Source organism: Ammodytes marinus (genome assembly GCF_949987685.1).
Source record: "Ammodytes marinus genome assembly, chromosome: 3".
Taxonomy (NCBI): Eukaryota; Metazoa; Chordata; class Actinopteri; order Uranoscopiformes; family Ammodytidae; genus Ammodytes; species Ammodytes marinus.
Window position 1 is genome coordinate 26,408,700 of NC_137232.1, and position 12,733 is coordinate 26,421,432.

General features: G+C 41.2%; 1 protein-coding gene across 2 annotated transcripts in view; it reads right to left on the bottom strand.

The window, feature by feature from the left end:
- Nucleotides 1–12,733, bottom strand: part of fchsd2 (FCH and double SH3 domains 2) — a 61,408-nt gene that overhangs the window by 44,966 nt on the left and 3,709 nt on the right. The window contains exon 3 of one of the 2 annotated variants that reach the window (XM_080053370.1): nucleotides 3,518–3,563. The exons of the other annotated variant lie outside the window; for it this stretch is intronic. Within the exon in view, the coding sequence (XP_079909496.1) occupies nucleotides 3,518–3,563 (46 nt within the window). The remainder of the gene's footprint in view (nucleotides 1–3,517; nucleotides 3,564–12,733) is intronic. 2 annotated transcript variants of the gene reach the window in all.

Here is a 12,733-nt window from a genome sequence, read left to right on the forward strand (position 1 = left end):
TGTGTGTGTGTGTGTGTGTGTGTGTGTGTGTGTGTGTGTGTGTGTGTGTGTGTGTGTGTGTGTTGTGTTAGGATGTCTCTGACAGCCACATCTGCAGAGTAAGCTAAGACAGAGCGAGAGAGCAATGATGTGAAGGTATTGCGTGTGATGTGCGTAAACGTGTGTTTGTTTTTGTCTGTGAAAGAAGAGATCAAAGACAAATAGTCACTTTCCTAATGGTTGTCTCTCTCCTGTTGTTGGATGTCTTTTATTTTCTATCAACCTTGTCACAGTTAATGTAGATCCAACATGGGTTCCATAGTGACAAATACATAATTAATAAGTTGGATATGATGGATGTGTGCATGAGCTGGTGGTATGTAAGGGATGTGCCAATGTACGGCAAGAAGAAAGATTAAGAGGGGAGGCGAAAATATAATTAGAATGACTGAGACTATTTTGACTGTTTTACATTTGCACATCATCTACTGTGAGTTGACTATTTCAGATCAAATGTAGAAACCAAACCAAATCATGTATTAAGAGAGCTCAAAGAGCATGAAAACTACCCATAATGTGAAGGCTGATTTACATGAGACGACGGTTCCCTGCGGGTGCCACAGTAGGACACCGACACAAAACGACAGCCAGAACAGGCTGGCCTTTTTGGGCAGTAGGCTACAGTTATGTGTGACCCCAACCTAAAACTATTCCAGTAATGTTGACCGTGGGAGTGGAATATAGGACAAACAGCTAACACTCACACGCTTACACACACACACAGAAAGCTTTTGATTGACGGCTGGTAATTGTGGACAACTTCTTCACAGAGGGGACGTCTGGTCCGACACAGTGAAAGGACAAAGGTTACACGACAGCATGTTGACTTTCTTTTTCTCTCCGTTGTCCTCTCGACACCGCCCCTCTGCTCCATCTCTATTATGTTCAATTATCACGTCTGTTCCTTTCCCTGCCTCTCCGCCTGTTCCTTAAAGCGTGTGCCCTCCCCTCTCCCTTTCTCTGTCTGTCTCTCAGTTGAACCAGCTGATTGGCCTGATATATGTCTGTATCGATAGAAGGGAGCCAATAAGCAACCGTCAGTTGAATACCTGAGTGTCTAGTGAAAAGAGAGACAAGAGTCAAGGGCAGACGTGCCCTTAGAAAGCTATTACAATTAGAGTATAGAGAGACCAGAATGAGTTTGATTATGGGATGCTGAAAAAATAAACATGTCCCATTCGTTATACATCTGCATTTAGACTTTTCCACACATAACACACACACACACACACACACACACACACACACACACACACACACACACACACACACACACACACACACACACACACACACAATTAGGAGGGGATCCATTGTCCTACTGAGGAGGGGGTTTGTTGCTAAGCAACCTTTATTTCTAAGGTGAAAAAGACAGTGCTGAGGGAGAATAGTGAGAGAGCAGTAGTGAGGTAGAGGGGGAGATAATGAGTGTCTGAAACTAGAGGGGCTGACCACAGGAAACTCATACCTAATCATTCAAACCACAAATGAAGACACACACACACACACACATACACACATACTACACACAAACACACACTAAGAAGCACTTTTCTCCACTCTCTTCCCATCTCATCCTGTCATGATATACAACAATTAGGATTAAAAAGGACCGTTATTGTTATGGACAGCTGCACAGAGTGAATAGTGGTATGTTAATATTAAGTTAAGAGTTGTATGGGAAATTATGCATAAGAATGTATTTCATTAAGCTACGGAAGGATTTTGTATGGACATGTGTGTGTGACTGTGCATGTGTAGGGAGCTTAAGTTGAGCGTCTGCAAAATACAATACAAATCAGACAGTCTTTCACACAGGAACTGCTTGGATTCTACTTAGACGCTGCTCAACTAATGCTTAGTAAGAGAAATGTGCTGACGCAGCATTCTACTGGGAAATGCATTATGACTTTGTGTGGCCTGACAGATCTGCAGCACACTCAAAGCGGCTGTCTGATAGATGAAAATTATTTAATGGCGGGGGAAGGAGTCATTCTGCAGCCCAGAAATGCTAGCACTTGTGAATGTTTTCACTTAAGTCTGAATAGTAATCATGTAGCTGATCATACACCCCTTTAGCTTCATAAATTAACATAGATCTACATCGGATCAAAAGATATGTTTCAACAAACTAGGGCTGCCCCCTGAATGTCGATGATTCGAATCATCAGTCGGGAACCCTCGCAGACGAAGTAGATTCGAACCATAGTTAAAAATTCCAACTGTGATTTTGCAGTTTCCTTCCAGTATTTTATTTCAAATGACAAAGTGCAAGAAAATATAGAGTGCAACATAACGTGATAAATAAACAAGTCGCAACAGGCCAGCCCACAGGGCCGTATAGTGACATTTACATTTATTTTCTGACTGTCAGCGGAGGCAGGCTAACGTTACCTATTGACTACCAGTATTTGACTAAAGCTAACTAGTGATGAACGACCTTTGCCCATTTCTTCTTTAAAAATTAGCGCACACATTAAGGAATGGTTTCTGTCACCATGTCTTGAACCTGAGAGCAAGGCAATAAGATAAAAATAAAAAAGAACTTCTGAATGAGTACTGATGTTAGGAGCTTAAACTCATCTGTGACTTTCTGAAGGTCCACCTAGCTATGAGCCCTAAGTAAGAAAATCGGAACAACAGATTTGGTGTATGAGCTGAATGAACCAACAGAGACCATAATGTCTGATTCGGGGTCCTGACATTGAAATCCTGCCTCTTGAACAAGGTAACTCAGACTACTTGGCTGCATGCTGGGTGGAATTGCTAGTGGCTGATAATAAGAAGAAGCAGTACAGCTTAAAATGGCGGCACTTGGCTTATTTACATGAAAAAAAAACCCTATGCTCTCCCTAACTTGCACAATTCCTGATTGCTATGCAGCATTTTATTCATCTGAAAGAGGAAGAAAGAACGCCCGAAAGAAATCGGGCAAAAGAAACATTGGAACATATGCGAATAACCAAACTGGAAGATGGGAAGTGAAACCAAATGTGGCCTGCATCACATATGTGAGCTTTTATTCATTTGAAGTTGGCTACAAATATAGTATCGACTTCCCTTCAAAATCTGATTTCAAACCAATTCTAAATAAGTAAGGTAACCAACCAAATGTGAGGGAGATGCTGCATATACGGACACCAACCAACCAACTAATTACATAAACATTTACTAGGACGTTTACCCGATTTACAAAATATGATAGTGTTGTTCAGTTATACAGAAAATTATCTATTAGATTTCAGGCTTTATTAAAACCATTTTTTACAAATTAAAAAGGAGGGACAGAGTAAGTGGATTACTAAGTACCAAGATAATATGTATCCATCTGATAAAGCAGCATTTGTGTAATAAAAGGCAATTTATACCAGAAATAATAAGAAAAAAGCCACGTGTAAAGGCAAGTCGGTCTTTCAGTAGTAGTTATTCATGGATAACTAATGTAAACATGCCGAACGAATAGTCCAGTCTGTCTTACCTGTGCATAGTCCCTCTCCAGCTGTCCCTTCTTCAGACTGTAGCTCCTACAAATAGAGAGAGAAGGATAGATTCGCTTAAGTGTCTAAAGGGGTTGAATATTACATAATAGTAATAATAATAATAATAATAATAATAATAATAATAATAATAATAATAATAATAATAATAATAATAATAATAATAATAATAATAATAATAATAATAATAATAATAATAATACATAATTGTTAGAAATTCAAACAAAAGCTGAGAGCAGCTGACAAGTAAAAGTAATGTGTAAAAAAAATTGTAATAACCCTGTAATGAAAGGCACAAGTGTACCAATCGTCTTCATTCTGTTCAAACATTTCAGGAGGGGACTCATTGACCTTGACATTAGGCAAAAAATTAATTAGGGGAGAACGGGGTAAGTAGGCACACTTTTTACTCTAGTGAGAATTGCTTATCACCTAAACATCTTTCAATAGTCATTCCTACATTAAATTGAAGCTTAAGGTGTTGGCTTGAAATGTGTACCCCTCACTCTTTCTTTCTTATTGTAATAAAGAAGAAATTAATCATCAAAGACACCCTTACACATTGTGACAACCAACCCCATCAAGGGGTTGGTTGTCAAACACTATGGGGTTGTTTGTCACAATGTTATCTTAATGGGAATAATCTTAAAAAGAAGGCAAGCAAGTAGAACTAAATTTGAAAGTTTAATTGCATTGTCAAGTTGACAAATAGGCCTACATAACTTACTGTAGCCTTGGCAGCTGGTCCAGTTTGGGATGCACTGGGTTGTTTTGATTTTGTTGCCCTTTTTTCTTTTGCATGCAAGCTGCCTTTTCCTGCTCTATTATTTCCTTCTCTGGGGTGTCAGTGAGGATGCAGCTTGACAATTTTTTTCATTATTGAGTTCCTTTTCTGGCTGCAGCCTTGAGATAACATGTGACAACCAACCCCCCAAAAAATGTGACGACCAACCCCAACTTGAATTTCTTGCTAGCATCAAGGCCAACAACCATCTGACAACTAATTAGCTCGCTAACCACAATCTAAACTATAGTTTACCCTTCACACTTTGTATGGGTGACAAGTGTTTTGTTATAAACCCATTGTGTAAGAGCCTGGAAGAAAAATACTGAGGAGCTAAATATTTTGAATTTGACATGAAAAACACAAACAGTCGTCTCACCTCAAATTCAGCGGTTTAACTCCAAGGAAGACTATGTAGGTGACCTCTGATCCCAATTCTGGATATTTACATACCAAAATTTCACAGACAGCACCTTCTGGTTCCGAGATATAACGATTGTGACATCCAACCCATGTGACAAATTACCCCGTTCTCCCCTACTTTTTTTTTCTTTTGTTTGCCAGACAGAAAAAAGCACTGCAGTTTGCACCCACAAAATGCACAAACCCCTACAATATTCCCCCTTGTCCTAGCAGCAAAGACAGTGGAAGCTCTTATCACACATAAGGAATGTGTCATGATCCCGTTTGGGCTCCTTGGCCTTATATGTGTTTTCCCTTTTCACCTGTGTTTGTGTGCTGAGCTAATTGCAGGGGTGGAGCCTGGTGTGCTGGAGTCAATTAACAACATTCGCAGCTGCCTTCAATCTTCATCAACTGCGCTACTTATACCCGGGCCTACCTTCCAGACACTGCCAGATTGTAGCTTCTGTTTTTCACACAGTCAGGTCACTCTCTCGCTCACTTGTTTTCAGCTATGCTCTGTTCCACTTTTTCCTGGTTAACCCCTGTTTCTCTGCCACAGTTCTCCCGGCCTGACTCTAGCCACCAGCTCCAGCCCTAGCTCTCCAGCACTACTCCTCGGACCCCTCCTGCCTGCCCGCTCTAGCCTGCTTCCACTCAGCCCCCTGGACTTGCCCCGTTGCTCTCTCCCTGGACCCCCATGCCAGCCAGTTTCCCTCCCCGGATCCCGGTCCTAACACCCTGCTGGTTTTCTCCTAAAATAAATCTTCTTTTACTCACACTGTCTCTGCGCCTGTGTCCTCCAGACCCAACCGTAACAGAATGTGCAGAATGAAAAACATAACCTTAGGTATACGATTAAAAGGACAGATAAATGGGAGCGCTCATGGTGCGAGGCTCAGTCCTCCTCGTAGCAGACCCGGTTCGAATCCCGAAAACACTTTACAATAAGGGTTCATTCATTAACTGTCAATTAATGCTTAGTTAACGGTTAATAAGAGTTAACTAACTATTAATAACTTCTTAGTTAATAATCAATAAGAATTAACCGAGCATAAGGTTTTGCTTACTTAATGCTTAACTAAACATTAGTTGACTAAGCATAGTTTATGCTTAAGTATGCACTAAGCATCAACTAACAGTTACTTAAGGCTGTTACATACTCCGCGAGAAGAATGAACAAAGTTCTCGGTGACAGAGCTGCGAGAAGAAAATTACGTAATTTTCTTCTCTCAGCTCTTGTTTAGCTGTTCTTGCAGCTTGTTCTCGACACATCACCCGGGCCGAACTTTCTTCTCGCAGCTTGTCCGAGAACTATTGTGTGATTGGTCAGTCTGAAGTCAATGAGGAAAGCGAAGTGAAATCAGCTGGCGCTACTGAGTCAATAACCATGGTAACAATGCGCCGCGGTGAGGAGTTCGGCAGTTGAGTTCTCGTGAAGTATGTAATGTCAGACCAGAAAGAACTTCTCACAGCTCTGTCACCGAGAACTTTGTTCTTTCTTCTTGCGGAGTATGTAACAGCCTTCAGTGTACCCTTATTACAAAGTGTTACCATTACATTTTGGTGGTCAAAGGTTGCTAAGACCAACCATATTGCAAGGTTGAACTCCATAAAAGAGATTGTGTGAGGGACCTTAACTGCTACAATCGCGCAACAACAGGGAAAGGAAACTGTGGGGGAAGACAACACTGTGAGTGTAGACAACATAATTACTGCCAAATCTCTCTATGCTAATTACAGACCAAACAAATAGGGCAGTGGATTTTGTAAAAAAAATTCCCAAGGCATCATTTTGTGCTAGACATTCAGTGCTTGGCCTGTTTGTGACAGAGGATGCTTTACATTTATATAATTAATTCACAAAAAAAAAAACTTCAGAAAATCTCAATAACTTAACCAGTCTTTTAAATCCAGCACTTAAGAGCGCACACACAAACCTGTAATGATTATCCCTGTCAATGATCTACTACAATAGGCTGGAGGCTTCAGCCTGGAGCACATTCCCAGTGTTTAACGCTGGGCTATCTTGCAGAAATACTACCTACGGTGAAGGGAGCCCTACCGGTATCAGTAGGCTACGGAGATAAAATACACTTGAAAAATCCCGGAGAGTTTGGGAGAATATACAACAGAATGAAGCCGGTAGTCTCTGGCCAATCAGTGGCCAGCAGTCTGCCGACGTCACCTTTTAGCATCGTCTCAGCTCGCTTGGAACCTAGAGCGAGGCGATACCAAAAAAACAGCCGCTACCTGGCTCCAGGTACCATTTTCTTGCGGTGGAAACGCCAAAAATGCGAGTTGAGTCGAGTCGAGTTGAGCTGATACCATGCAGTGGAAAAGCGCCATTAGTGGACTATTTGAATTAAGTATTCAATATTGAGAATACAATTAAATAAATTCAACTCCATTTTCGGAACACATACTTAGTACATAATGCAAATATGAATGCCTTCTTTCCGACACGTTGTGCTGTGGTATCTCAGCATTGCAATATACCTGTGTTCTATTAACGGCCTCTGGACATACAACACAGTACAGACACACAGAAACGTAAAAACACACTCACTGGGATCTCTAGACATGTCTAGGCTTTTCACACTAAAATGGTTACACTACTGCAGAGACATCATACTGTATGTAAATGTGGACACCCAATTTCCTGCTACAAATGTCTCTCACACCCACGATGCCAGTTTGTATGGTATTGCGTGTTTCGTTAGACTAAGTGAAAAAAACAGAGACACCATGAATGCTTATTGTGGTTTTTGAATTTGATTGTTTAGAATCAATTTGTCAGCTGAATTATCAATATAATGCAATTTGATGTACCACCCAAATCATACACAGCAACTTGTATTTGGCTGTTTACATTTTCAATTTACTATGTGGAATATCTCAACATATCGCAATATGCATCGTATCACAATGTATCGTGATATATCATACCGTAACCCATGTATCGTGATGCATATCGTATCGTGAAGTCCTTGGCAATTCCCAGCCCTAGTTAAAACGTCTCCTTACCCTCCCCCTGCGTTTGTAATTGTGTCTCCTTTCTCTACTCTTATCCCTTCCTCTTATGCACCCTGCTTTCTTGCCCTCTCTTTCTCCACTACCCCTTCTTCCCTCTCTCATCTCTCTCCCTCAACCCTACCGCTCTGTCTGCCTGTCATGTGTGTTGGTTGGTAAGTATGGGGTGCTAGAGTCAAAGAGCAGTGTCAGCATCAGCTGTGCATGAAGAAGCAAGGGAGAAAGAAAATGCCCGGATGAGTGTGTGTCTGACAGGAAACACTTCAGTGCTCAAGAGTGGACACTAAGTGTACGTACTGTATGTGTGCGAATAAAAGGCAGAGAGAGGGAATGATCAAATGTGTGGGAAAAAAACAGCAAGATCAATGGTTTACAGGACAGGCTGAGATCAGTGACAAGCAACATGAGTCACAGACGGTGGACAAGGGGGGTCATGTTTTCACACACAAACATAATAGAACAGATCTGCTGTCGTCTTTCCTCGCCAAACCCAAAGACAAAAACATTCACAATTTTATTCAGTTTCAGATAATACAACTCATAAGTTAGCAACAAAATGAAAAGATTTCAAATTGTATTAGCGTGAAAAGTACATTATTCTTTACAGCGCTGAAGCCATTAGCTTTTATAAAACCCCATCGCACCACCTCTCTAAAAATCCCACATATAGTGGGGGTGAGTTAAGCTATAAAAAAACAGTATCATACTTAGATTTTCCTGTCAATGCTGTTATACTGCAGTTACTAAATGATTAGATACTAGTTAAAGCCCCTCCTGGTCAAAGGCTCATAAATGATGATACAGTTGTTTAACATTTTCAGACTCTCTGCAGCCTGGAAAAATCAGTTGTTAGGGCCAAGCCAGGCTTTAACTTTCAAATGGATCATAGATAAACTTTATTCCAGACTCAGGTGGTCCATATAAAAAACATACAAAACACAGACAATACTAAACAAACAAACACAGCAAGTGGGGTATTATCATAGTATCATAATCCTTATCAATGTGACAAAATCAGAAATGGAAATAGGAGCAGAAAGAGATGACCATGCGTAGGATAGCATAACATCACAACAAACTATTGGGTGAGATGCGATCTGTGTGGAAACATGAAGACATGCCTCAAACGAAAAAGCAACTGCCAGTGAAACTATTCAGTGCGCTGCCATGATTAATTAATCAGAGGATACCAAATCCAAAATCGAAAGGGACTAAAGTTAATTGAGCAGAGAGCACAGTGTTTTCTATTATACAAATTCCAAGAATGCTGTTTTGACTGGCAACCAGGCAGCAATATACTTTACGATAATCATACTGTTTAATGTACAAACTTTTATCACATGTTTATTGTATAGACTCGTTTATTTATTTTATCTTAGAACTTTTTGTCTGGCTTTCTTTTTGGGGACAAAATATTTAGAAAATACTTTCATAACATTATAGGTTCCTGTTACATTAAGTAGCATTACATTGTATGGAAATGGTCCCTCAGTTATCTGCTAATAAATAAATGTTCAGAAGTTCATGGTTGTGTCGTGATCAGCTGGTTGCTGTGTGTTCCCCCTCCTATGCCTGCCACTCCCCCTGTCTGTCTCCGCTCACCTGGTCTGCATCAGCAATCACCCACCTACTTCACCTCTGGCTTCCCTGCTGTCGTCGCCAGATCGTACCATGCACTACAGTGGTAACTATGCGTGCCTGGCTCCAGTAGATACTAGCCCCCTACGTCTAATGTTACACAGGGTCGTGCTGTGATTATGAATAACAGCAAAGGTTGTTTGTGGTGTCGTTTAGCTAAATACAGAGGCCAACTAATTATATTATAGGAGGGTGTGAATCAGTATTGAATTAATTTGGGTCTTTTATTCAACACAGAGTCATTGATTTTCTCTTCCTAAATTGTGGAGGCTGCTGTAAAAAAGCACTAATGAGGGCTCTGGTAGCATTTTGGGTTCAAACGTAGGAGGCTCATCTAGCTACTCAGCATGGCGACCCATTAGGTTTAATTGATATCTGCAGATAATTCCTAGGATTTGGTCAATAAATTAGATAAAAAAACAGATGTAATGTATCCCATGCTAAGGTGTTACACAAAATACAGATGTTGGGGGGTGGGGATTCCTAATTCCCCTTAGGGCCCCAGCTCTAGACCAGTCCAGGCATCAGCTATAAACTGGCACTCTAATCCTTTTTTCTCATTACTGTCATCTCACAGAGGGGTATACTGTTGGTAGTCATAACATATCTTGCTAATAATGAGAACAGGTTTGTGACATCGACAAAAGGCTTTTATCATGGCACTAGTAAGTGTAATGATGATGACCATTTTGCAGATTGCTTTCACTCGTTCAAATCTACAAACAAAACCAATATTTAAAAAATTGCAACATTGAAAATGTGTTACAGCTTCATTCTTATTCAGCATTACAAGTATGCATGGTGCCCTAGGTGATGTGTGGGTGTGAAACTGTTGAGGCAGACATTGGGGTATGGGGGGGATTTAGCTGGATTGAGGACACCAAGTTGACTCCCATAGTCCAACCCAACTCATCATGGCTTTCTCCACTCCCTCTCTTTCTCTTATCCTCTATCCTAAAACTAGTCCAGCTGAAAAAGCAGACTCAAAGGATTATATACACTCCCTCCCCCTTTTCTTTTCCTTTCCGTCTGTCTTTATTTCTCTTTTTCTTTCTTCATTCTTTTTGTCTTTATCTTTCCCATTTTACCTTTTTTTATAATTTGTAAACACAAAGGCTGAATGCACCATAGCTAGCAACTCGTTTGTGTGTGCATGTGTGTTTGAGTGGGTGGGTTGATTAAAGCTAGCCTGTGGATTAATTAGGGTAAATAACCTCTGAGCAGATTTGGGGATTTAGGAGTTAGAATCTCCTGTCGGCTTTACGTGGGAACATGTGTGTCTGTAAACCATGTATGTACACACACTTTCCCTGTCATGAATCTGTTTTGGAGAAGGAGGTCATTCAGTTGACATGACATAAGCAACTTAGCAAAAGTGAAGCCAAGTGATCTACATACTACATAAACAAATTTAGGGTCACTGTTTTGGTCCAAAAACATCAAACAGGTTTTTACTTTGAATAGCATTACTGTATATGAACCAGTGTTCGCCAACTGGCTATAGCTTTCGACTGTAATCCATTCTCTGTTTAACTCTGCATTCTGAGCCTGGATGGGGCAGGTCAATAATTGCTTCTTCCTGTGGAAACCCCTGCTGCATTCACATTACAGTCTGGCCAGTTACGGACACATGAAAGTTGGATGTCTCAACAAAGTATCAGGTTAGTAAATCATGTAGGGCTGCAGCTAACAATTATGGTCAACAAATGTTATTTTTATAAATGTGTTGATTAGTTTTGCAATGAAATTATAATAATCTTGTCCATAAATGTTCTGAAAATAGAAAAAAAAATTGTATACCCAGAATACAGTACAGTCTTAACAGCCACTCAACCAGAGACGCACACGTCCAACATCTATTTCATCTAAAAAGGACCAGTCTTACAATGTATGTTTCCTTTACGCTTCTCATGTAAACAATTTTTGTCCTTTGAAGTTTGAACAGATTTGTGTTTTCAGCGGAATTGGTGAAGACAGTTGACAGTTTGGCCAGCTGATGCCTTTTAGCACCTCAGGTAGCACACTGCTGAAAAGACAGCTGCTTCTGACAACCGTAGCAGCAGTGGTCAAAGTCAATGTCTATTTAACAGCCCTCTTGGCTCTGATGTAAATGTCAGCCAGTGGGAGGCACCCAATCCTGCACAACAAACAGCCAAGCTACTGTTGCAGTCGCAGTTTCAGAGCTTGCTGTCTCTCCACTCGGTGGATGCTGGAAAAAGTACAGCCGTTACTCCCGTCAATGGTAAAGGACCTAACATTACTTCATCGCCTTAATACAAAATGTACAAATAATCGCCCTGATGAAGAACTAGAAAATCCCGCGGAGATTTTGAAAGTACGGGCAGCCCTGCGCAGGCCGCCAATCCCTGCATCGGCGGCGCCCCGCCCGTCGGCCGGGCTCAAAGGATTCTACGAACCTCCGCCGCGGGCTTTCCGAACTCCAGTCCCGAGTTGTGGCCGATCGAAGGTCGTAATCGTGGCAAAACGGCAGCAAAACGGCCGCTCTTAGCGAAGACATTTTCGTTAAGGGCGGCCATGTTTTTTGAGCTATCTGGCTAAAAATTGAGCGGAAGTACGTAGGCGGGTGGTGCCAGGCTATAGAGGCAGTGCTATTATGGGTACTTTCTTGTAATGGTAGAGTAGAGTAGAGTAGAGTAGAGTAGAGTAGAGTAGAGTAGAGTAGAGTAGAGTAGAGTAGAGTAGAGTAGAGTAGAGTAGAGTAGAGTAGAGTAGAGAGTAGAGTAGAGTAGAGTAGAGTAGAGTAGAGTAGAGTAGAGTAGAGTAGAGTAGAGTAGAGTAGAGTAGAGTAGAGTAGAGTGTAGAGTAGAGTAGAGTAGAGTAGAGTAGAGTAGAGTAGAGTAGAGTAGAGTAGAGTAGAGTAGAGTAGAGTAGAGTAGAGTAGAGTAGAGTAGAGTAGAGTAGAGTAGAGTAGAGTCGAGTCTGTACTTTGTAATGGAAAAGCACCTTTATAACAATGAGGAGGATGAAGCCAATTTGGAGAGATCTTTCCCCGGTGGCATGTAGCTACATCCCTCACTGACTGAAAGAACTAACACATTGTGGTTGCAAATGCTTAACAGGCTCTCCCTCTTCAACAAGTGAGAGCAGGGCCTCGCTCACTCGCTCTCCAAAACCCAGCAGCAACAAGGCAATCTTGTCTCAAACAGCTGGAGCTGCCCCCCAAGAGTGAGAAGGTGGAGAAAGTAAGAGGAAGGAAATGGAATTCAAAGGGAGAAAAGAGGTAGAGAAAGCCTGAAAATTGAGAAAGCTGAGAGAAAGACGGGGATGGAGGCTCAGAAGCTGAAGGTATTAAGAGAGATTGCTGTCATAAATAATCAAT